The sequence below is a fragment of the Suncus etruscus genome, chromosome 3, assembly GCF_024139225.1.
Source record: "Suncus etruscus isolate mSunEtr1 chromosome 3, mSunEtr1.pri.cur, whole genome shotgun sequence".
Classification (NCBI taxonomy): Eukaryota; Metazoa; Chordata; class Mammalia; order Eulipotyphla; family Soricidae; genus Suncus; species Suncus etruscus.
In genome coordinates, this window is record NC_064850.1 from 36,140,092 (window position 1) to 36,166,309 (window position 26,218).

At 45.6% G+C, this 26,218-nt stretch overlaps 1 protein-coding gene across 1 annotated transcript in view; it reads right to left on the reverse strand.

The window, feature by feature from the left end:
- Window positions 1-21,570, reverse strand: part of ATXN3 (ataxin 3) — a 37,933-nt gene extending 16,363 nt beyond the window's left edge. Inside the window, exons 1-7 of the mRNA XM_049769874.1 lie at window positions 21,521-21,570; window positions 13,462-13,626; window positions 13,159-13,203; window positions 9,035-9,120; window positions 8,096-8,162; window positions 7,782-7,869; window positions 361-493 (exon numbers count right to left, since the gene is read on the reverse strand). Of these exons, the coding sequence (XP_049625831.1) occupies window positions 361-493; window positions 7,782-7,869; window positions 8,096-8,162; window positions 9,035-9,120; window positions 13,159-13,203; window positions 13,462-13,626; window positions 21,521-21,544 (608 nt within the window). The 5' untranslated portion in view covers window positions 21,545-21,570. The remainder of the gene's footprint in view (window positions 1-360; window positions 494-7,781; window positions 7,870-8,095; window positions 8,163-9,034; window positions 9,121-13,158; window positions 13,204-13,461; window positions 13,627-21,520) is intronic.
- Between the last annotated feature and the right edge of the window lie 4,648 nt (window positions 21,571-26,218).

Consider the following 26,218-nt stretch of genomic DNA (forward strand, 5'->3'; position numbering starts at 1 on the left):
GGGACCACATGGGATGCTGGGATTTGAACCACTATACATCCTGGATCGACTGCATGCAAGGCAAAAGTCCTACTGCTCTGCTATCTCTCTGGTCCCTGTGATGGTATCTATAAACCATGAATTTCATCTAAGTCAAATGGTTTCACATCTTTGGGGGAAAATAAAGCCTAATAATACACTATATTGTGACTCCAAATAAAGTAAATCAAGGAATAGATTGAAGTTTGAGAAATACATTTTGTGTAAATATAGAAAAAAATTTACCACTAAAAGGACCATGACCTGAATCAAAGTGTGAATGGCGGTGCTATATGACAACACTCTGTCCGTCCATCTGTCTGTGTGTGGGCTTCAGTTTACCTCTGTTCCTTCATCTGTGCTAATTCTTCTCCAATCAATTTTGGTCTCTGCATCTGCTGGACCCTGACCATCTGTAGAAGTTGGTCAGCTTCACAATCTGGCAGATCACCCTTAACAACAAATATAGAATAACCTGCAAGAAAGAAAAAGCACAGTAATGCAAAACTGCTCTGAACTGGGACAACAGGCAGTAATAGCACAGCAGATACTGCTGACCTGGGTCAGAACCTCGATATTCCACAGGGTGCCCTGAGTCTGTCAAGAGTGATCCCTGGGCCCGGAGAGATAGCACAGCGGTGTTTGCTTTGCAAGCAGCTGATCCAGGACCAAAGGTGGTTGGTTCGAATCCCGGTGTCCCATATGGTCCCCCGTGCCTACCAGGAGCTATTTCTGAGCAGACAGCCAGGAGTAAACCCTGAGCACTGCCGGGTGTGGCCCAAAAACCAAAAAAAAAAAAAAAAAAAAAAAAAAGTGATCCCTGAGGACAGAGCCAATGGTGAGTCCTGAGTACCACTGGGTGTGGCCTCCAAACTAAAAACAAACAAACAAAAAAACTCCTCTGCAGAGCTGGCAGAGTGTGGAGCACCCACCCCTGGGATCAAATGATCCTGACAATGGCTCGGGCTTTGAGCTTCGTTTTCTTCACCTGCAAAATGAGAACAGTTGTCTCCTAAAGAGACTCAGTGGGAAGGAAGGAAATCATGTCCAATAAGGCCCCTGCTAAAACAGCACGTCGGGCAGCAGCTACTCAGAGCAAAAGCAGGCTGAGTTCTAGCCACAGATGACACTTGTCCCATCCTCAGAGGCTGTATGGGGACACTTTCAGATCATGCGTGAGAGGAGTTAAAGCACACACAGACACATACCTCTAACTGATCACAGGAGATGAAAAACCTATACCCCAAATCTAGGTAAAGAATTTAGACTGATTTGGCAGATGTGGTCCAGGGGCCTGAGCTATTGCAACTAAGGTATTTGCCTTGCTTGCAGTCAACTTGGGTTTTGATCTCTGGTAACCCCTATGGTTGACTGAGTCTGCCAGCAGTGACCCCTCAGTGCAGAACAAGGAGTAAGCCTTTACCATAGCTGGGTGTGACCCCCCCAAAGCCAAAAGAAAAATAAAACAAAATAAAACTGGGATCCAGAAAGTGGAGCTTTCCACCAGGACAAATCACACAAAAACGAAACATATCTAAGCTAGTCTAATCAATTTACATATTCCTGCCAATATTTTTTTCTTAAACCTTGGTGCTCACAAATATCCTTAGTGAGTATTATCAGCTCATGAAAAAATCAAAGATCACATGGACTTGAGACAGTAAAACACTCCCCAGTGGGGAGTGACCCCTGAGCACCACACTGAGAGGAGTCCCTGAAACAACACCAGATGCAATCTGATCAAAAAAAAAAAATCGGACAAGATAACGCAGCACATTTAATTCATATTTTCCCTTTCCAAGGACAGATGCGTCAAGTCAGGGATGGAGCATGTCATAGTCAAACTGTTTCCAGATAGATCCTAGAGTAAACACCAGCTCCCAAATGAAGGGCAGGCACTCCTGCTCAGGAATACAGTCAAATTCAGGTGACAGCACAAATTTTCTTTCTTCCACTTTTTATTTTTGTGTGGGTGGGGGGGAGGTCCATACATGGCAGTGCTCAGGGTTACTCCTGGCTCTGCACACAGGAACTACTTCTGGCAGTGCTAGGAGAACCATATGGGATGCTGGGGATTGAATCTGGGTCAGCTGTGTGCAAGGCAAATGTCCTCCCAACTGTATTATTTCTCTAGCCCCTTGGTGTAGATTTCCAAATTGCTTCTAATTTCTTTCTTTTTTGGGGGGGAGGGGAGGCCACATCCGGAGGCGCTCAAGGCATTATTCCTTGTTCTACACTCAGGAATCGCTCCTGGCAGGCTTGAGGGACCATATGGGATGTCAGGAATTGAACCCGGGTCCTTCCTGGGTTGGCCACGTGTAAGGCAAACACCCTACTGCTGTGCTATCTCTCCAGACCCAATTACTTCTAAGCTCCCTGCCATCATCTGTATTGCAGTGCCAGGGATCAAAAGCCCAGGTCTTCCTGCACTGCCCAGGGAGCTCTATATCACAGCTTTTCATTCAGGATGCCAGAAGCCATTAGAGCAGGGGTCTCAAACTCAATTTACCTGGGGACTGCAGGAGGCAAAGATGGAGTGAAGCAGGGCTGCATAAGGGATTTCACAAAAAAAAAAAAAAAAAGAAAAAAAGTCCTCAAATGTCATTATTAATAATTTTAATTATTTCTTCTGAACATGAATAGAACACTGAGTGAAGATCATGAACAGTTCTTCTGAACATGTATCTTTTGCCTATTCTTTGCTGCCAGAGACTTGACAGAGCTTCTTCTCACAAATCTGAAACATATTTGGCTTTAGGGAGGAAGCAGTTGAAACCCTCAGTATGGCTTGAAGATGATCATCCTTAAGTCTAGACCTGTACTTTGACTTATTGAAGTTCAATGTGGAGAATAACTCTTCACACAAATATGTGTTTCCAAAAAGGCACATGGTGCGCTTGAACATTCAAGAAAGCTCAGGGAAGCTGGGGGGCAATTCTCTCAAAAATTGCCCATGCATGCCTGCTTTTCCACTAATCTCCCTGAACTTGGCTTTGAGATCAGAGTTGCATTGCAGGTCAATGAACTCCATTTGAAGAAGCACAGGAGGGGCATCTTGCACATCAAAGGAAAAGGGGTCCACAAAAATTTGGAAAGTGGCTCTGTGCTTTTTATCTTATATTTTTTTTTGGTTTTTGGGCCACACCTGTTTGACGCTCAGGGGTTACTCCTGGCTATGTGCTCAGAAATCGCCCCTGGCTTGGGGGACCATATGGGATGCCAGGGGATCTAACCATGGTCCTTCCTTGGCTAGCGCTTGCAAGGCAGACACCTTACCTCTAGCGCCACCTTCCCGGCCTGGCTCTGTGCTTTTCAAAGTCTGCAAATCTGTGATCAAATTCCTTCTCTAGCTTAAAAATAGCATCAGCATATTTCTCACCACTGAATGGTATGCCTGCATCCACAAGTTCCTTGCATGCTGGGAAATGGCAAAGATTTGTCTGAGAGAGCTGGGATTTCCATAAAACAAGTTTTGTGGAGAATGCTCTCACATTGTCATAGACAGCACTGATAAGCTGCCCCGGGCCTTGTAACATCTTGTTTAGTACATTCAGCTTATGTGTGATGTCAACAAGAAAAGGTAAGTCCATGAGCCATTTGTGATCAACTCAGAAACAGCATTCCCATCCTTCTCCAGGAAGGCTTTCACTTCTTCTCTCAACTCAAAAAATCTTTCCAGGACATTTCCCCTGCTGAGCCAATGTACCTTGGTGAAATAGAGCACATCTCCATATTTTGACTCCATTTCCTCTAAAAAAAACACGGAACCTCCTGTGTTTTAAGCCCCTGGATCTGATTTGGTTGATGTATTTCACAACAACAGATATCACATTGTCACACAGCAGGCATTTACTGCAAAGGGCCTACTGATGGATAATGCAGTGAAGAGCAATGGCATTCTCTACACCCTCCTCTTCAAGTTTTTTTTGAACAAGTGCCACCAGTCCATTTTTCCTCTCTGTCATCAATGGTGCTCCATCGGTTATTATTCCAACAAACCTTATCCATGGCAAACCTGCATTCTCAATGGCTTCACACAGATGCCAAAATATCTCATTAGCAGTGGTCTGGCTATGCATTGGAATTATTGTGAGCAGCTCCTCTGTCAATTCAAAATTGCAATCAACACCACAGACATAAATTGTGAGCTGTGCAGTGTCTGTTATACCTGTGCCCTCATCAAGAGCAACTGAGTATGCATCAAAACATTTGGCTTTCTCACACAGTTGATGATAAATGTCACTTGACATGTCAGAAATGTGCTCTGCCGGGCCCGGAGAGATAGCACAGTGGCATTTGCCTTGCAAGCAGCCGATCCAGGACCAAAGGTGGTTGGTTCGAATCCAGGTGTCCCATATGGTCCCCCGTGCCTGCCAGGAGCTAGTTCTGAGCAGACAGCCAGGAGTAACCCCTGAGCAATGCCGGGTGTGGCCCCAAAACAAAAACTAACACACAAACAAAAGAAATGTGCTCTGCCACAGTGTTGGCAGAAAGGCTGATTTTGCTAAACTGACCTTTCTTTTCCGGACAGATAATACTTGCAGCCTGTAACATGCATTTTTTAACAAACTCTCCTTCTGTAAATGGTTTCCCTGCCTTAGCTATCATCTCACTAACCATGTAACTAGCTTCAACTGATGCAACATTCTCTTTGGTTGCTTTCTTGAAGAAATCTTGTTGCCTCATTAGACATGCTTTAAGACTGGAAACCCACTTGGCTCTCTCATTTCCTTGATATTTTGCACATTCCTCAGCATGTTTAGTTGAATAATGGCGTTTCAAGTTGTATTCCTTGTGCACTGCAACTTTCTCTGAGCAAATAAGACATATGGTAATGCCCCTGTGCTCAACAAAGAAATACTGTGTCTCCCACTTTTCCTGAAATTGTGCTCGTCATCAATCTTTCTCTTCACTGCAGGCTTTGATGAAATCATGATGAAGGTATGACAAAATCTAATTCTGTAATAAACTTCTCTCCCATCTCTCCCTTAGGCCTCCGATAATGCAAGGGACAGCAGGCAGGAGCAGCGGAAATGACGTCTGCGCTAGGCGCAAAGTATTTGCGATTATTTGCTTACCGAATATTCGCAATAAAAAATCGCATTAGTAAGAAAAAAAATCGCATTAAACATTTGCATACCCTGAACGAAACTGCTCGGGGTATGCAAATGTTTAATGCAATTTTTTTCTTACTAATGAGATTTTTATTGCGATTATTTGGTAAGCGAATAATCACAAATACTGCGATATTTGAAGGTTGGCCGCAGGCCACAAAATGTAGTACGGAGGGCCGCAAACGGCCCGTGGGCTTTGAGTTTGAGACACTTGCATTAGAGTGAGGACGAAGGCATCCAATGAGAGTTGACTTTTGCAAGTGCTCTAGGTCACTTTACTGGTATAATACACAGGAACTAAAGGCAAACAGAGGGTTGTGAAGGGTAATTCAAAAACCTAGAAGGTCCCATGGGAGAAAGGGTCAGTCTTCTGTAGCATTCACCATGTGACAAGCTTAGTGAAATAATGAACCTAGGTATTGGTTATCAATAGCTAATAGAACCGACAAAAGACACCCCAACATTAAGTGTCAAACCAGGGGAAGAGACTTCTGCCAGAACCTCCCCACAATCCACCTGAATTCTACCATGTCTCTGGACCTAAGGACTAGCCTACTGGGGTTCCCAGGACCCAGAGAAAAATAAGATGTAGGCAGAAAATCACAGAATGTGGGAAACAAAATGACCCTTTGTTTAAAAATGAAAAAAGAAAGAAGCCAGGGCTGCAGAGATAGCATGGAGGTAAAGCGTTGCCTTGCATGCAGAAGGACAGTGATTCGAATCGAACTAGTACAACAGGTAAGGTACCTGTCTTGCACACTCAGCTGACCTGGATTCAACCCTTAGCATCCCATATGGCCCCCGAGCACTGCTAGGAGTGATTCCTGACTGCTGAGCCAGGAGTAACCCCTGAGTATCTCTGGATGTGGCCTAACAACCAACCAACAAATATATGTAAAGAAAGTAAAACCTATATTATTAGACTTAAAACATATATCAATATAGGGCATAAACTTTTCACATCTAAGAGGTCTTGGTTCAACCCTGGTATCTCCCTCAAAGGCCTACCAATCTACTGCAATTAATTAACTTTTTTTTCTATCTAAACTGCTGAAAACAATTAAAAATGGGGTCAGGGCTGGAGAGGTAGCACAGAGGTAAGGGCGTTTGCCTTGCACGTGCAGTCAACCCTGGATGGATTCCGGTTCGATTCCCGGCATCCCAGATGGTCTCCCGAGCCTGCCAGGAGCAATTTCTGAGCACAGAGCCAGGAGTAATCCCTGAGCACCACCGGGTGTGACCCAGAAACTAAAAAAAAAGAAGGGTTCAAAGAGTTAGTTAAGGGGTTAAAGCACTTGCCTTGCATCTGAATCCCTGACCATGTGGTCCCCCAAGCACAGCCAGGCGTCACTTCAGAAACAGAGCCAGAAATAACCCGAGTACCACTGGGAGTGGCCCAAACCACACCCTACCCCAAATATAAACAAAAGAAAAAAAAGCAAAAGAAAAGCTGTCTAGGATTTCTCCCAAAATAAATAGAGGAAGGACATGGGTGGGGTGTTGCAGAATAAGAACTGGCATGGAGACGAATGCTGAAGCCGGAAATGTTGTCTACAAGAGGGATCATCCCAATTTTCACCCCAACTTTTATATTGATGTGAAATTTTCTTTTCTTTTTTTTTTTTTTTTTTTTTTGTTTTTTTTTGGGTTACACCTGGCAGCGCTCAGGTGTTACTCCTGGCTCTACACTCAGAAATCCCCCCTGGCAGGCACAGGGGACCATATGGGATGCCGTGATTTGAACCACCGTCCTTCTGCATGCAAGGCAAACGCTTTACCTCCATGCTATTTCTGCAGCCCCTGATGTGAAATTTTCAGCACATTTTACTTAGGTCTCTTTTAGAGGATCTAAATCAACTGTACACTCAAATAAAGTACATAAAAGGTCCTGGCACTGGTGGCATCTCCACTGGAGACAGAGGGACTTTATCGACACTGGGATGTGTTCAAGGAAAAGGACAATCCACAAGGGACGTGACTAAAGAGAACACACGGCGGAGGAGAGCTGCAATTTCCAGAGACGCTCTTTGGAATTGACAAACACATTCCCTGAACTGGAGAAGTATAGGACAGCAGGTAAGGCAATTAATTGCTTTGTATGCAGTTGACTTGGGTTGACTCGCATCCCATATGGCCCGCCAAGTCTGCCAGGAATGACCTCTGAACACAGAGCCAGAAGTAACCCAAGTTTTGCTAGTGCAACCCAAAAACAAACAAAAGAGTTTCCTTAGGATCCAGGATGTAGCTCAACAGCAGATACTATTATGCCTTGTGTGCAGGAGATCAAGATGGGAGAGGGAGAGGGAGAGGGAGGGATTAAGGTAGGGAGGGAGAGGGAGAAGAGGAGATAGAAAAACATGTTCATGGAGCTGGAGGGAGACTACAGAAAGTAGGACTCTTCCTTTGCACAGCCTGCATAGATTTGATCCTGGATACCACGTACGGTGTATAAGTACCATAAGTACACCCAAGTATAGCCCCAAAACAACAACAAAAGCAAGCAAACAAAAAAGGACTCATTTGTCTGATGGCAAGATAATGCATAAAAGAGGAAAAATACTTTCACCAACAGTCTATAAATAGACTTGTATCTAATGAGCTTATTTTGACCACTTCTAAAGGTAACATTATAAAAATGTCAGTATTTACCTTCCTGTTGTAACTGAGCCAAGAAAAGTGCAAGGTATGTATCTGATATTAGTTCTGGACCCGTCAAGAGAGAATTCAAGTTGAACCACTGGAAAAAAGGGTCAATATTTGTTAGTGCACATGATAACCACCAAGCTTCACATGTCAAAAATGGGGCATTAACACAGCTCATAATCTAGCTGAACAATCAGAGGTGCTTAGGGCTCAGCCTAGTTCATTGCTCTGGGCTAGTGGTTGCTTTTTCCTTAAGGCAATGACTTCTTAGGTTTTAGTTGTAAAAAGGGGAGAGGGGGAAAAAGGAGGAGAAACATTACCTGTTTTCCTAACTTTCTAACTGTAAACCAGTGCTCTTTATAATTGCATATAAATGACTTTTCATTTCTAGAAAAAAGAGAAAAACACAATATTAAATCATTCCTTTATTGGCTAGGAAGCATTATCCAAAACTTAGAAAACTCGAACCTGAGGTTTTTAGTTAAGTATCACTGATTTTTTTTTGAGTGAGGAGGTTGATTTTCTTTTTCGGCAGTGTCAAAATGGAACCCAGCATCTCACTCATGCGAGGCCAGGGCTCTCCTTCTGAGCCCTGTCTGTGACACTACAGAAAGCATTTGTATTGATTTCACTTTGTTTATCCATGTTTGGTTAAGACCCAGCTGCTTAGGGGCTGCCACTTCCAGCTCTGTGCTCAGGGAGCCGCATGCAATTAGGGAGTTGGGGTGACTGAACCTCAACCTCCCACCTGTCAAACACGTGCTCAACTGCATCGAACCATCTCTCCAGTACCCCACTAAATATTTATCTCCTGCTAAATAAAAGTCACAGAACTGGAATGTCACCACAGATGGGGGACATGGAGCGAGAACAATGCAGGAGGCAAAGCAGGAGACGCTACAGAAGAGGCAGCTACCAGGCAAGTGTGTGTGTGTGTGTGTGTGTGTGTGTGTGTGTGTGTGTGTGTGTGTGTGTGTGTGTGTGTGTGTGTGTGTGTCCCAGGTCAGGGGTGGGGGCACCCAGGACCCCCCCCAAATGGGAGCAGGAACCTCAGAGGTCAGGTGTGTGTATGTGTATGTATGTGTGTGTGTACCAGGTCAGGGGTGGGGAGGCCATGAGCCCCCAAATGGCAGCAGGAACCTCAGAAGGGACACACCAGGGAATAGGACAGCAAAAGCTGTCAAAATAGAGCGATTTCTTTCTAGAAGACAAATCAATTTCAGAGACAGAAATGAAAGAAGGGAAAAGGGAAATCTTACATTGGATCAATCCTGAGCCTCTGATACTCTGGACTGTTGAACAGGATAAGTTCTAAACCCCAAACTTTCAAGGCATTGCTTATAACCTGTTTAAAAAACAAACAACAAACAAAACAAAAATCATAACTTCTCATGAACAAAATAATTTGATTTCAAATTTAAGTATAAGCCATTACAAGCCATATCAACTGCATTTTTAATCAACATTTCTTCAGAAAGCTATGATTTTTTTAAAGTGAACCTATGTATACGCATGCCGAAGACTCCATAATTAACATGTAACTATAGCAGTGAGAGAGCACTGTTTGTAGTAAGTAGGTTTCTGGAATGCTCCAGAGAATCAGACAAGTCCCAGATAAAAATGCCTAAAATGTATATTCTGCCCAGAAAGTGCTACCCTTAAAATTACTTCAATAATTACAGCTGCTAATTTGGCTGCTAAGTATTCCTCTTTTAGAAAATTCATATCTGGGGGCTGGAGAGATAGCATGGAGGTAAGGCGTTTGCCTTTCATGCAAGAGGTCATCGGTTCGAATCCCAGCGTCCCATATGGTCCCCCGTGCCTGCCAGGAGCAATTTCTGAGCATGGAGCCAGGAGTAACCCCTGAGCACTGCCGGGAGTGACCCAAAAACCACAAAAAAAAAAAAAAAAAAAAAAAAAGAAAATTCATATCTGGAGCTGGAGAAAGAACTCAAATAGCAGGCATGCATACTTTGCATGTGGAAGGCCTGGACTCAATCCTGTCACCTCAGAGGTTTCCAGAGCACTGCTTGAAGACCCTGTGCACCACTGTGATGCTCAAATATACCATAGGTGAAAAGTGACAATCAAGTATTATATCAACAACAAAGTTATATCCATATAATACCAACTGTATGTGCATTAAAATGAACTCTGTCTGGGGAATTAAACTTCTATTATCATGGTACCATTATCAAGTTGCATTAACTTCTTTTTTCATTTATTTATTTTTTGTTTTGGGGCCATACCCAGAGGTGCTCAGGGGTTACTCCTGACTCTGCACTCAGAAATCACTCCTAGCAGGCTCAGGGGACCATATAGGATACTGGTGATTAAAGCCGTGTTAACCCTGGGTCGGCTGTAAGCAAAGCAAGAACCCTACTGTTCTGCTATTACTCCAGCCCCCAAAGTTCTATTAACTTCTAAGGAAAAAAAAAAGATCAATCTGATTATTTCAAATTTAAAAACAAAACAAAATAGGGGCTGGAACAATAGTACAGCAGAGAGAATGCTTGCCTTGCACGCAGCTGACCTGGATTCCATCCCTGGCATCCCATATATCCCAGAGCACCATCGGGAATGACCTTTGAGCTCAGAGCCAGGTGTAACAAACCCTGAGCACTGCTCCCCTCAAAAAAATCAAACAAAATTCCCCAAACCCACCAGCTTAATTGGTAAAAAGGAAACTCCTGAAGTCATGTTCTACCCTCCAAACCAATTAACATAAACAGCAAATGAATCAGGAATCAGAGAAGTGCAAGCAATGTAGGGGACAATGGTGGCACCCAGACACCTAGCAGCAAGTGACAAGTACAGAGCAAACCCAAGAGCTGGTCCCTCCTGCAGTCATGGTGACATGGGTCAGTCTACTCCACAGAAATGTTGGCTAAGGAGTCCAGGAAGGTAGGGAAAAGGGAACCTACACAAAGACATCTGCAGAAACAGGTCCCCAAGCAGTGGGCTTAAACAACTCTGCAGATACATCACAAGGACCAGGAATCTGAGGCCCATAAAAATGAACTTCGTGTGTGTGTGTGTGTGTGTGTGTGTGTGTGTGTGTGTGTGTGTGTGTGTGTGTGTGTGTGTGTGTTTAGGGTTATATTAACTCTGCAGATACATCACAAGGACCAGGAATCTGAGGCCCATAAAAATGAACTGTGTGTGTGTGTGTGTGTTTAGGGTTATATTTTCTCCTAGACTGGTTGATGATGGATCCTCAAAGAACTCCCAGAGTGGGAATGTGTGTGTGTCTGTGTGTCTATGTGTCTGTGTGTGTGTCTCTGTGTGTGTGTGTGTTTAGGGTTATATTTTCTCCTAGACTGGTTGATGATGGATCCTCAAAGAGCTCCCAGAGTGGGAAAGAGATTCCCATTCCCCTATCCCCTAGGATGGGGAAGCAATCCTGGTAATATTTATCCATGGCAAATAATCCACACAGTCAACAGGGTAAAAAGGTGAGAAGGTTGGATGCAGTATCCTTTGTCAGCTTGCTAGCAGCTCAAAATAACCAGAGCCCTCCAGCTCACTCTCCCGAAGACCCTGACCTCCTAGTTCGACACCTATTTGTTAGGATCTCAATAGCGCCCTCCAACTGAAAGGTCGTAGGTGGGAAAGCAGGCAGGGAAACTGATATACAACATACCGTATTTTCTGGCGTATAAGACGACTTTTGAAACAAAAAAAAGTTAACTAAAAACCGAGGGTTGTCTTATACCGAGTATATCCCGAAAAATGTTTCAATATGCCAGTAAACGAAAATTTTCTGGATATTGCCACAAAACGAATTTTCCAACTCGATCCTGTACCAATCACTACAAGGCTGCTCGGACCGCCTCTCTAACTCAGCCAATCCAAGCAGGCTTTTTTGTTTTGTTTTGTTTTGTTTTGTTTTGTTTTGTTTTGTTTTGTTTTTGTTTTTGGGCCACACCCGGTGACGCTCAGGGGTTACTCCTGGCTATGCGCTCAGAAGTCGCTCCTGGCTTGGGGGACCATATGGGATGCCGGGGGGATCGAACCGCGGTCCTTCCAAGGCTAGCGCAGGTAAGGCAGGCACCTTACCTCCAGCGCCACCGCCCGGCCCCCAAGCAGGCTTTTTATGCATGCAAATTAGACAATGTTCTGGACCCTAATCTACACTGTCAAAAGCCTGCTCAGATTGGCCAGAGTCAGAGAGGAAGTCTATTACAGTATGACCTTTGAACCTTTGCTTGTTGTGATTGGCTCACTGTGGTACATACAGTTGCAGCACAGGAACGTTCTGTCTGATTCAGCAAATATAGGCCTAAACCTATGTTTTCACTGCAAAAGTAGGGGTTCGTCTTATACGCCCAGCCATTTTATACGCTGGCAAATACGGTATGTGTATATGTGTATGTGTGTGTGCACGTGTACGCACCCTGCAGAATGTAAAGTAAGCATAAACTTTTTCCCAAAAAACTGCAAAAGTGGGGGCCGGTGAGATAGCATGGAGGTAAGGCATTTGCCTTCCATGCAGAAGGATGGTGGTTCAAATCCTGGCATCCCGTATGGTCCCCGGTGCCTGCCAGGGGGGATTTCTGAGTGTAGAGCCAGGAGTAAACCCTAAACGCTGCCGGGTGTGACCCAAAAATAAAAAAATAAATAAAAAAGAAAAACTGCAAAAGTTACAGATCACAATAAAAGAACACAATTCTGGTAGACTGCTTAAATAAATGGGAAGATGGCAAGAGGTGGCATTTCTTCACACATGAGACAGTATATCTAAAACGTCTTTTTTGTTTTGTTTTGGTTTGGTTTGGTTTTGGTTTTTGGGTCACACCCGGCAGTGTTCAGGGGTTACTCCTGGCGCTATGCTCAGAAATCGTCCCTGGCAGGCACAGGGGACCATATGGGATGCCAGGATTCGAACCACTGTCCTTCTGCATGCCTTACCTCCCTGCTATCTCTCCGGTCCCATAAATCTGAAACATCTTGATTTATTGGAATGAAGGTCATCAGCATTCAGGTGCAAATGAAAGTTCTTTTATTGATTTTTTTGGACCACACCCAGTGGTAACTTAGGAGTGATGTGATGCTCTTGAGATGCTGGAGGGACTATATGTGGTGCAGGGGATGGGAGGGGGCAGCAGGATGCAAGGCCAAGTGCCTTAATCAGTACTCTCTCTCCCTAAATAACCCTCTTGTCAAATGCCCTCCTCTCAAATAAAGGTTCTATAATCCTACTTTTTTACATTGATTTGTACTAACTATACAGAGCCATAAGCTCGCATCCCAGATGCAGTCTACCGGAGGAATTCCTGCTAAGGCCCAAAGCGACAAAAGGCCCCTGGAAAGATACTCACATCTGCCCTTCAGCAGTACTGGGGACATACACAACAACTGGGACACACAAGCGACTACTTACTTGAATAGAAAAAAATCCACTGTCATCCATATTCCCAGAAGGCTGCTGCTTATTGAAGAGGTGGTTGAGCCAGGGCGGAGGGCAGAAGAGAAAAGGGGGGGGGGGGGGAAACCGTCATTAGGGTTGATATTTAAAACAACATAGCAAAGCTTTTCCACTTACAAAGGCAAAGACAGAGCTATAATTAAGTCAGATCTCTAGAGGAAGAACAGTTTGTCCTTTCTAAACAGCAACCATGGTCAACAACAACAAAAAAATATCCAAATCAACACAACCACGCTTATCGAGTCAAGAAACCAGTACCTGTAAAAACGTGCGGTAGTCTTCACTAGTGATGCCTCCTTCTGCCATCCGCATTCTCTCTTCTTCATCCAATTGCTGTGCAATTGAAGATAATTCCACAGGGCTAAAATATTCTCCTTGCAATAGATTATTCAAGCAATGCTGAGCACAGAGTGAGCCTTCTTGCTAATATTTCCAAAAAAAGGGGAGAAAAATCCAATGTGGTTTGTTAAACAGATTTGTACAGTCACTTCCCCTAATGAAAAATTTAATTATTAACTTAGAAAAATAAGCCCTTTCTGTTTTAGACAGGCATCATTAACAAAGGCACATGCATTTTCATTTATTAATGTGTATTTTAAAATTCCAGCATTAATGATGCGATGACTAATTAGTTATATAACTGAAAAATATGACTTGTAGAAAACGTCATCTATCAAAAGGACCATATTTCATATCTCACTAAAAATTATTCTATATAAAAATAGGTAGCCTTTCTCATGTCAGTGCCTGAAAGAAGCTGTCTTTGAATATTCCATGGTCAATTACTGTTGAAAATTAATTATCTGAAAAATTAATACAGGAGCACCAAAGAGATAGCATACTGGGAGGACATTTGCTTTGCATGTGGCCAACCTGGGATGGATGAGAGTTTGATTCTTGGCACCCTATATGGTCCCCAGAGCCTGCTAGGAGCGATTTCTGAGCACTGAGCCAGGAGTAACCCTTGAGTGCCGACAGGTATGGCCCAAAAAGCAATAAAAATTTAATACAGGCAAGAAATATCAGGATCAGAACTTAGTCCTCTACTAAGGTCTACTAAGGTTTTTCCCCACTGACTGGGGAGATTTTTTTTTTTTTTTTTTTTTTTGGTTTTCAGTTTTTGGGTCACAATCAGCAGTGCTCAGGGGTTACTCCTGGCTGTCTGCTCAGAAATAGCTCCTGGCAGGCACAGGGGACCATATGGGACACCGGGATTCGAACCAACCACCTTTGGTCCTGGATTGGCTGCTTGCAAGGCAAACGCCGCTGTGCTATCTCTCCAGGCCCGACTGGGGAGACTTTTATTTTTTTGTTTTTTGGCCACACCTGGTGACGCTCTGGGGTTACTTCGAAATTGTTCATAGCTTTGGGGACCATATGGGATGCCAGGGATCGAACCGTGGTCCATCCTAGGCTAGAGAGTGCAAGGCAGACGCCCTTCCGCCACCACTCTGGCGCCTGGGGAGTTTTTTTTAACCCTTCTACTTTCCAATTAAGCTTTCTGTTAAGAGAAAGAAATATTATACTACCCAGTGCAATAGTACAGATGGGAGGGCACTAGCCTTGCATAAAGCAGACCGTGTCTAATTCCCAGTAACTCATATGGTCCCCCAACCCTTGCCATGAGTAACAAGTGAGCACAGAAGCATGAGTAAACTGTGGCAGTAAGTAAACACAGGTATAGCTCCAAAACAAAAAGGAAAGAAGGGAGGGAGGGAGAGAGAGAGGGAGGGAGGGAGGGAGGGAGGGAGGGAGGGAGGGAGGGAGGGAGGGAGGGAGGGAGGGAGGAAGGAAGATGAAATAAAAAGTAGTATTTCATAGAGGTCCCACAAACCCCTTCCAGAAGTGGTTGGTGGGACCATGAGGTTCCAGAGTCAAAGCCAGGGTTCCCTACATAAAACATGTGCTGCAGCCTTTTGAACTTCATGCCCCTTTTCATTTGGGGTTGAAAGCAAGGCAGGGATGGGACTAGGTCCTCCACAGCAAGGCAGATATTTTCCACTGAGTCACATGGCCTGAACCCCAGGTAGGAAGTACTGTGGATTGAAGCTTAAAGTTTAAGTCTCAGAGCAGAGATTCTCTCCAGGGAACCCCACAATGCAAGCACACAAGTGGAAACAGGGGCAAAATGCGAGGAGCAAAACTGCTCAGACTGAAAGAGAGAAGTAGAATGCCTGTTGTGAATACAGACAGGGGTGGGGGGGCATTGGTGGTGGGAATGTTGCGCTGGTGAAGGGGGTGTGTATTCTATTTATAACTGAAACCCAACTACAAACAAGCTTGTAATGGTGCTTAAATACAGATTTATTTAAAAAATAAAATAAAAAATAAAAAGTTTGAAAACTTTTTAAAACCATACAAACAAACAATAAACTGCTCAGACTGTAGCTGCTTTGTGGATAAGTGAGTAAGTGGAACCACATAAGCTCTGTTCCTCTGGAAAGAGAGGCTTTCAGAGTAAGGGTTGGGTAAAGCACAATTTTGGGGATCCAGGATTTGGGGTGTGTGGAGCTGTGTGGCACCCCAAAACTAAACCCAGACTGAGCTGAATGAGCAACCTGCATTTAAGAGAATGCATTTCTGGGCAGGAGTGATAAACAGACCATTTGCCTGGCATGTGGCCAACCTGGGTTTGATTCCCAGTATCCAATAGGGTCCCCCAAGCACTGCCGGGAGTGATTCCTGGATGCAGGGCCAGAAATAACACTTGGGCATTGGCAGCATGGTCTAAAACCAGAAAAAAGAAAAGGAAAAAACTAAAATGCAAGACCCAGAGTGATAGCACAGCAAGTAGGGTGTTTGCCTTTACACAGCTAACCTGGAACTGACCTGGGTTCAGTCCCCAGCATTCCATATACTTCCCTGAACCTGCGAGGTGTGATTTCTAAGTTAAGAGCCAGAAGTAACCCCTGAGCACCACTGGGTATGGTCCCCTGCCTCCCCCCTCCAAAAAAAAAAAAAAAAAAAATTAAAGGGGCCAGGGGCCAGAGTGATAGCACAGTGGTAAGGCATTTGCCTTGCATGCAGCCAACCTGGGACAGACCGGGGTTTGATCCCTGGCATCCCATGTGGGTCCCTGAACCTGCCAGGAGGGATTTATGAGCAGAGCCAGGAGTAACAGCGGGAGTGCCGCAGGGTGTGGCCTAAAAACAAAACAAAACAAAATATGAAGGGGCCAGAGCAATAGCACAGCAGGTAGGGGAGTTGCCTTGCACACAGAAAGGTATGATGAATAATCCTTGAGTGCCACTGGGTGTGGCCATAAAACAAAACAAAACAAAAAAGGAAAATGACCGTCAGACCTCTTCCTTCTGGGCTATTCACCTGCTAGATCAAGTCCAGAGCACTGGAACCTTGTGATTTCAAGAATCCCCTTTACAGTGCTGGGTTCCGGGTGAGCAAAGCACAGCTTCAGCTTCACCACGGTATTTTTTCAAGCTCCAGAGGCAGGCAAGGGAAATTGAGCAAGTGGTGGAACACACACTGGGCAGGCTGGGAACAGCCTTACCCACACTCCCACATGCCCCTAAGCACCACAGGGTGTGGCCCATAAAAATGAAGACAGAGGATAACATCAGCCAAAGCGCTCATTTCCTTGCCCTGACATTCTGAGGACCATCCGAAAACTAGTTAATCTTCCTGAGAAGCTGCTGATGCCAACAGAAAAGGACCCACGATCAATGCTCCTTCTGCTCCCCAGCTCAGCAATAAAGGGCCCAGTGCTAACCACAAGGCTGCATAAATACAGAAAGGGCTGCCTGCCACCCAAGGGTGATGTTCTCCCACTAACAAGTGCCAAGTAGCTCTCAGTAGCCAGATTCTGGGGGAGATGCTTAGTCTGTCCTCACACCAAAGAGGACAGACTGGAGTCTGGAAGGAAGTAACAGGTCCAGGTATTATCAGGCAGAGACGTGACTCTGACCCACAGAAGCTTCATGTCTGGGCCACTACCATACCTCATGCCACTTAGGTAGACTCTGGTTATTGTTACACCTCACAAATCTGAAGGATTGCTACCAGAGTTGAGGCTCAACAACGTTCAGATCATTCCCCAATTAAAAAATGTATAACCCAACGTTGTTTTGGGGGAGGGAAGGCTTACCCAGAGGTACTTAGGGTTTACTCCAGACTCTGCACAAGAAATTAGTTTCTACTGGCAATGATGTTTGGGGGACCATATGGGATGCTGGGGACTGAGCCCAGCCCTATGCAAGGCAAGTGCTCTAAAAGCCCTTAGAGCACAAAATCTGGTTCCCCAATTTTTTTTAAGGTTTTGGGGCCATATCCGGTGGTGGTCAGGGGTTATTTGTAGCTGTGCTCAGGAATCACTCCTGACAGGCCCAAGAGATCATATAGGATATGGGGTATTGAACCAGGATTGGCCACGTGCAAGGCAAACACCCTACCTACAATGCTATTGCTCCGGCCCCTCACAAAAGACTTTATAAAAACTTTCCTTCTATCAGAGTCTGCCAGAGAAGTAGAATTGGCCAGGGGTGTTGGGGGAACACAGCAGGGAAGTTGGGGACATTGGTGGTGAGACATGTACAATGGTGAAGGGATGAGTGTTGGAACATTGTATGACTGATATTCAACCATTCAACTATATTAAAATTGTTAAGTCTATCACAGAAATTCTTTTTTTTTTTTTTTTTCAAAAACAGAACTTTTTTCTACTTGTAATCAATCCCATCCTCTTGTGGATGGGGTGGTTTTAAGCCACTTGTGCTTGAAACAAGTGCTTGCTTATTTGTTTTGTTTGGGGGGTATACCCACTGGTGATCAGGACTTATTCTAAACTCTGGGCTCAGAGATTGATCATTCTAGCTGGGGCTTAAAGGGACAATATGGGGTGCTAGGGATCAAACCCAGGTCAGCAGCATGCAAGGCAGAAGTCTGATCCACTGGACTATCTCTCTGGCCCATGGCTTACTCCTTCCTGGTTCTGTACAGGGGGATCATATCTGGTGTCAATGATTGAACCTGAGTACACAGAACACAAGGCAACAGGCACCTTTAACCCCTATACTACCTTTCAAATCCTTGTGATCTCTTTGGCTGAAGAATTGTTACACAACCCTGGAGATTACATTCATACACACACACACACACACACACACACACACACACACAATATACAAATATATATACATTATTTACTGACAATAAAAAATTTATTTTAGGGGCCATAGCAGTGGTGCTAGAGCAGGGGTCTCAAACTCACGGCCTGCGGGCCGTTTACGGCCCTCCATACAACATTTTGTGGCCCGCGGCCGGCTTTCAAATATTGCAGTATTCGCGATTATTCACTTATTGAATAATCGCAATAAAAAATCTCATTAGTAAGAAAAAAATCGCATTAAACATTTGCATACCCTGTGCAGTTCCCCGAGCAGTTCCGTTCGGGGTATGCAAATGTTTAATGCGATTTTTTTTCTTACTAATGCGATTTTTTATTGCGAATATTCGGTAAGCAAAATCCCTTATGCGGCCCTGACTAATCCCGACTGCCTCCTGCAGCCCCCAGGTAAATTGAGTTTGAGACCCCTGCGCTAGAGGTAAGGCATCGCCTTGCAAGCGCTAGCCTAGGACGGACCACGGTTCGATCCCCCAGCATCCTATATGGTCCCCCCAAGCCAGGCATGACTTCTGAGAACACAGCCAGGAGTAGTGACCCCTGAGCGTCAACGGACGTAGCCCAAAATCAAAGCAAAAAATTATTTTAAAACAAGTCTTTTTGGTCTGGGAGCCACATCTGGCAGTGCTTGGGGCTTACTCCTGGCTCTGCACTCAGCAATCACTCCTGGTATTGCTTGGGGGACCGATGCCAGAGACTGAACCTGAGTTGACCACATGCAAGGCAAGCACCCTACCCACTGTGCTATGGCTCCGGCCTCATGGCTCTGCACTACTGCTACATCAGTAATAGGGAGCACTACTGATGGTGCTGGAGCATATAAGGAGCAAAGAGTTGGGCATCGAACCTGGTTTGTCAGGATACAAGGTAAGTGTCCTAATTGCTGTACTATAGCACTAGACTCAATTTTGTTTATTTGTTTTTTGTTTTTTGGGGGCCACACCCGTTTGATGCTCAGGGGTTACTTCTGGCTAAGTGCTCAGAAATCACCTCTGGCTTGGGGGGACCATATGGGACGCCGGGGGGATCGAACCAAATAGTCCTGTCCTTGGTTAGGGCGTGCATGGCAAATGCCTTTTTCCACCTTCACCACTACTCTGGCCCGATACTTGAGGTAAAGATTTTGAAGCTCTGCGTGCATGCTGGGAACCGACTTAGACACCAGCAACTGATACTTTCTTACTTAATAAAGAGTACTCAAAGTAACGACTCTGAAAAGGAAAACCAACAGTATTGTTACAGTTACTCATTAAAGCCACAGTCGCGTTTTCCAAACCCAGGACCCAGTCAGGATAGAAGGACCCTAGGGGAGGCTAAAGTGAGTGAGCTGGATATCGGCCTACTGGGGCAAACACTCCTGAACACAGTGTCCTGTGCCCACAACTGGCCCTGATGCTATGCAGATGGTTTCCATATTTCTGAAATATGGAGCTGAAGCACTTTCAAAGCCTTGGTTTGCTAAGCACAGTGGAGTTACATAGTTGAGTAGAATAACTGTATTCCTGACGTAGCATTAAACCGACCTGCCACTTCTGCCACTTCTGCCATTTGTTTTAGGCAAGCAGCACCCAGATACCTATGGCCCCTGAAATCTGTTTTTAATATTAGGTAACAATCAATAGGGACTAAGAATATATTGACTGGGGCTGTCCAGACAGCTAGTTGAGCTGTCTCAACTACGGACACCCCAAACTGTTGAATTCTGGCATGGACTGTGTTCTCCTGAGCATATGGGAGAGCAAACCCCTCTGCACTGACTTGGTGTAGTTCTTGGACACCGCTGAAGTGGTCCGTGTTTCAAGAATGATGGCTTTTTGAAAAGTAACGTAATAAAAATATGTGGTGTGTGTGTGTGTGTGTGTGTGTGTGTGTGTGTGTGTGTGTGTGGTCTCCTTATTCAATATCCTTAAGTCTGTCCAAAAACCATAAATATCCATCAAAAAGCCAGAGAGATAGCACAAGAGCTGCAAATTTGTCTTGTACATGGCCGACTGGGCTTCAATTCCAACTCCGCCAGCTCTACAAAGAGTGAACCCTAAACACAGAGCCAGGAATAAGTCCTAAGAACAGGCTAGGTGTGGCCCACATTCCACCCCATCCCGCCAAAAAACTAACTTAAAACTGCTTAGGGCCTCCTACTACATTAAAAAAAAAAAAAAAAAAAAGACTGATCTCTAATGCCCCAATTTTGTTTCCTATAAAGGAAACCATCCCGTCTAACAACCTGCTTCGAGGTCCAAAGAGTCCCTTGTGCCTTTAGAAAGCCTCATTTAGGCAAATTTGGAAAGGACCAACTAGAAGAACTGGACCAAAGGCAAAAATCCCTTTTGCTCCTTTCCCAACACGAAACCATTAGGAAACCAGGTACCAAGAGCCAGAATTGTTGGGGGGAAGATTTCAGACACACCCAAGTGGCTCGAATGATGCCAGGGGGATGAGGAAGAAAAGACCGCCACGATCTTCAGGTAAGTGCTAGGAGGAGGAAAAACTCAGGGGCCCCAAAACAGGGGAGACCCCAAGATGCGTATCCGTCTTGGCCCTCTTGGAAGAAAAGTGGGCCCCCAATAGCCATAATAGAAACCAACCTTGGCACAAATTCCCCCTTCCAACTTCACTTCCCCAAAGTCTCAGGCCTTCCCTCCCGGGGACGTGCCTACCCGCCCCCCCATACCCTCTATGTTCCCCGATCTAGGGAAAGGAGAAACACCCCCAAATCCAAGTGCAGGGGTGGTGGGTGGGGGGAAAGATTCCAATACAACACAAAACTGGGGGAGCCCAGGCCAAGAAAAAAAAAGTTCATTGTGCCAGGGAGGAAGGAAGTGGATGCATCTGGGCTGGATCCAGGTGGCTGTTGCCTAGGGGTGTCTGTCTCCCTGAAACGTAGAGAAAATGGGGAAGCAGGGGATCCCCGAAAAAAGTGCAGGGGAAGCGCCTGAGCCCAGATGCGCTGGGTTGGGACCTACCCAAGCAACCTTCTCAGTGGCAGGAACCTGCTCTGGAGGTGCAGGATGCCCGGAGACATCTGGGCTCCGGGGTCCAAAGTCGGGGTACCGGGGAATCTCCTCCCTCCCGGCCCAGCGAGTTGAGCAAAAGGGGGCGACCCACTCGGGGCCTAGCGCCCGGGGGCGGGCGGTGACACCCACCCCACCCACGCCCCGCCGCGGCTCTGCGGACACTCACTTTCTCGTGGAAGATGGACTCCATGTTTATTTGTCTGGAGCCAACGGCCCCCCGCGCCCCGCCGCCCCCCTGCAGCTCCGCCCCCCGCTTCCCTTCCCTTCCCACCCCGCCGCCCTCCGCCCCCCGCCCCCGCCCCGCCCCGCCCCGCCTCTGACCATGTGCCGCGCGCCGACCAATCAGGGTCGAGATCGCGCGTCACGTGCCCCGCCTCGAGCGCGAGGGGACGTCCGGGCGGGCCATGCGGGGCCACGTGACCTCCCGAGCGCGTCCTCGCAGCTCTTCTTAGTCTCCCGCCGCCTGGTGCTGGTGGGAGGGGGAAGAGAGGCTGGGAGCGCTGCAGCGCCCCCTGCCGGTGGGAGGATCTTCTTCGCTTTTCATTCTTTTTACAAGAACTTTTTTTTTTCTCCAAATTTTGGGCCACATATAGGAGGCCGGAAGATCGAATCCGGGTTCGCTCTAGGCAAGGCAAGGCCTGCCCGCAGTGCTGTCTGTTCAGTCCATATAAAGACTTAAAGTTCTCAGGAATCTGGATTAGGATTACACCGGTGGGATTTGTTTCTTGTTTTGCTTTAAGGCCGTACTCTCTGGTGCCAAGACTTACTCCTGGTAGTGCTCGGGAAGCCCTTTTGGGATGTTGAGAATCGAACCCTGTTTTATCCTACCTGCTGGGCTATCGATCTGGTCCTGGGCCAGCAGGTTTTGATGTTCTCTTTGTTTTCTTTCTTTCTTTCTTTCTTTCTTTCTTTCTTTCTTTCTTTCTTTCTTTCTTTCTTTCTTTCTTTCTTTCTTTCTTTCTTTCTTTCTTTCTTTCTTTCTTCCTTCCTTCCTTCCTTCCTTCCTTCCTTCCTTCCTTCCTTCCTTCTTTCTTTCTTTCTTTCTTTCTTGTTTGGGGGCCACACCCGGCTGCGCTCAGGGGTTACTCCTGGCTCAGAAATCGCTTCTGGCAGGCTCGAGGGACCATATGGGATGCTGGGAATCAAACCCAAGTCTGACTCTGGTGGGCCGAGTGCAAAGCAACACCCCACCGCTGTGCTATTGCTCCAGCTCCTCCATTTTACTTTAGAATGATCATCTCTGCATATAATTTTTATAAAATATTTCTGGATGATGGAGAGATTACAAGGGGCAGGGTGCTTGCCTTGTACCTGGCATACGTGGGTTCAATTCTTGGCACTGTATATAGTGCACCCTGAGCATAGCCAGGAGTGACCCCTGATCACTCCTCCTAAGACATGGGGACAGAAAAAGCTTCATTGCATCCCTCCAGTACCTAGTGGATAAAATGAATTAATGTTTATGAAGGGCTTGTGTAGACGCTTCCTAGTGCTTTGCATATAGGAATGATGCTAATATAGTAAACTTGGGCATGAATTTTACTATCCCTGTTTTGCACAGGAGGGAACAAGGGATGGAGAGCTTCTTCACAATGCAGTGTTGGGACTGGAGCCACAGTACAGTGGTTAGGACGCTTGCCTTATACCAGGCTGACTCATATTTGATTCGTGGTATCCCATATAGTGCCCATATGAAACGAGAAGAGGGTAGGCAGGCTTTTGCTCTTTGAAATCAGGAGGAGGTAGGCTAGATTTTTCCTTGGAGGGGAGGTGGTTTGAAATTTACTCCTGGCTCTATTCAGAGGTCACTCTTGGAGAATTGGGGTATCATAATTGCTGACTGGGTAAGCTTCGAACAATGCATGCAACCTACCCATTGTATTATCTCATAGGTCCCCAGGAAGAAGATGTTAAATATATGCATAGATGATCATTATAAAGTGAGAGGCACAGATAGGCTGTCTGCCTTGCATGTGGCTGACCCAGGTTTGACCTCTGGCATCCCATATGGTCCCCACCAAGAGTGATCCCTGAGCATTGCTAGGTATGACCTAAAATTTAAAAAAAAAATAAGGTGAAAATAAAAATAACATAAATTTAGGTCATAGAGAAGAAAGGTGAGGCAGGGAAAGTGGCAAACCACGGTGTTCTTGAGGAAAGAAATTGTAAGGTAGACTGCCAAGAAGTCCAGTTGCATAAAGACTCAGAAAAGCCCACTGAGTTGCCATGGAAACCACTGGTGACTGGTGAGTGCAGGTTCATAGGGCCAGAAGGGGCACAGGAGACAAGGAAATGAGCATGTGATCAGGTGACCCACACCAAATTGGTCTCCCCTGCCTGTAACTCCCAGTCCTGTGTTGAGAAACCAGCTCATAGGAATTGGGAAACTAAATCATGGCCCCATGAAATGGAAAATAAAAAGGAAAGCTCATTCTTTGTTCTGTGTGGAGAGGCCATTCTCAGTGATACTCAGACCTTACTCCTGGCTCTGTGAGCAGGAATCACTTCTGGTAGGGCTCAGGGGACCATATAGGGTGTTGGGGATCAAACCTAGGCCAGTCATTGTGCTAAGCAAGCTCCTTCCTTACTGGCTGTACTATTTCCCCTGCCCCTAATATGCTCATTTTATTTTTCTGATTTAAAAAAAAATTTTTTTTCTGGAAGTGTTCTGGGGTTACTCCTGGCTCTGTGCTCAGAAATCACTCCTGGAAGGTTTGGGGGACCATATGGAATGCCAGGGATTGAACCAGGTCCATCCCAGGTTGGCTGCATGCAAGGCAAACGCCCTACTGCTGTGCTAACATTCTGGTCCTTTTTTCTGATTTCTTTTTGGGGGGAACACCCAATGACACTCAGAAGTTACTCCTGGCTATGCACTCAGAAATTGCTCCTGACTTGGGGGACCATATGGGACACCGGGGGAATCAAACAGTCCGTAATAGGTCAGCAAGGCAAATGTCCTACCGCTCTGGCCCCCTTTTTTCTGATTTTTAAAAAATGTATCTGATGGTACCAGAGCAATAGCACTTGTTTTGCATTTGGCTGATCAGGATTCAATCCTTGAATCCCACACGGTTCCCTGAGCACTGCCAAGAGTGATTCCTGAGCACAGAACCAGGAATAATCCTGAGCTCTGCCAGATGTGGCCAAATAAATAAATAAATGATTAAAATGTATTTGTTGTGGGTAATTTATGTGAAGTGGAAAGAGAAGCAGCAGCCTTAAGAGGGGAGTCTAGGGCTTTTCTCTCTCTACCCAACTGGGACAGTGCCTGGGAAAATGTAAGCCAGGTAATAGTCTGCTCTGAGCTCCTACATGGAACTAACCTCAGGGCTCACCTACCCACTAGGTCAGGTGCTCGTCAAACTGCACTAGTTCTGCCAGGCCTGGAAAAGGATGCTCAGGGAGCCATGGGACCCAGACTAGAGAGAGTAATTGCTATTGGTAGGAAAGTCGCCCTAAATCTATAGGTTTTTCAGAAACATCACCTTCCCTCATAGATAATGAGGACAGACAGAGACAGAGAGACAGAAACAGAAGCATGGGCTTTCTCAGAGCTGAGGATAGACATCCCAGATGAAATGGGGCCACCCCACCCCCTAAGAGGAAGAAACCACTGCTTGCTTTGGCAGAGTTGGTTTTATAGGTTTTCTCCCCATTGCCCTATATAAGGTTTGCTATGGAGACAAGAGCCCATTGCTGTGGTTATCTAAGGGAAGGCTTTGAAACTATTGTCCGCCTTCATGTCCTTACCATGACCCTTTGTTCCTGCTGGAGCATTTCTGGGGGTGGATTGGGGAGGGTGTCCAGCATTCTCTGGGCCAGCACTGATATCCTTTAGTTTTCCTTAATGATTGTTTTGTTTTTTTTTTAGTTTTCCTTAATTTTATGGAGTTTGAGCTCCTGTGTCCACAGTGGTCTGGCCATAATGAGTTTTGGCTTGTTTGTTTGATTTGGGGTCATACTAGAGGCACTCAGGGCTTATTTATGGCTCTGCACTTAGGAATTAATCTTGCAGGGTCCTAGCACAGCAGCAGGGCATTTGCTTTGCACACAGCTAACCCCAGATGAACCCCAGTTCAATTCCCAGCATTCCAGGATGCCTGCCAGGAGCAATTTCTGAGCCAGGAATAACCCCTGAATGCCACTGGGTGTGTCTCCCCCACAAATAAATAAATCTTGTAAACTTGGGGGAACTATATGGGATGCCAGGGATTGAACCTGGTTTTTGCCACATGCATGTGCAAGGCAACCTGCCTTACCCACTGTGCGATTGCTCCAGTCCCAGTTATTGTAAGTCTAGTGACAAAATAACTTATTTTGTGTGTGTTTTATTTTTGTATTTGGGCTATACCAGAGGTGCTCAGGCTCAGGTGTTAGTCCTGACTCTCTACTCAGAAATTACTTCTAGCAGTTCTCAGGAAACAATATGGGATGTTGGGGATTGAACCCAATTTGGCTGCGTACAAGGCAAATGCTTTTACCCACTGTGCTATCCCTCCAGCCCTCAGACTAACTTCTTTTTTTTTTCAGACTAACTTCTTTAAATCACATCTCATTTCTTGAGAACTCAATGCCTATCCTCACCATCCATCTACCTATTTTTTTTCCATCTACCTATTTTTTTTTTTTTTTTTTTTTTTTTTTTTTTGGTTTTTGGGCCACACCCGGTGACGCTCAGGGGTTACTCCTGGCTATGCGCTCAGAAGTCGCTCCTGGCTTGGGGGACCATATGGGATGCCGGGGGATCGAACCGCGGTCCGTCCTAGGCTAGCGCAGGTAAGGCAGGCACCTTACCTTTAGCGCCACCGCCCGGCCCCCCATCTACCTATTTGATATTGCTATTCATATTTTTATTTAATTG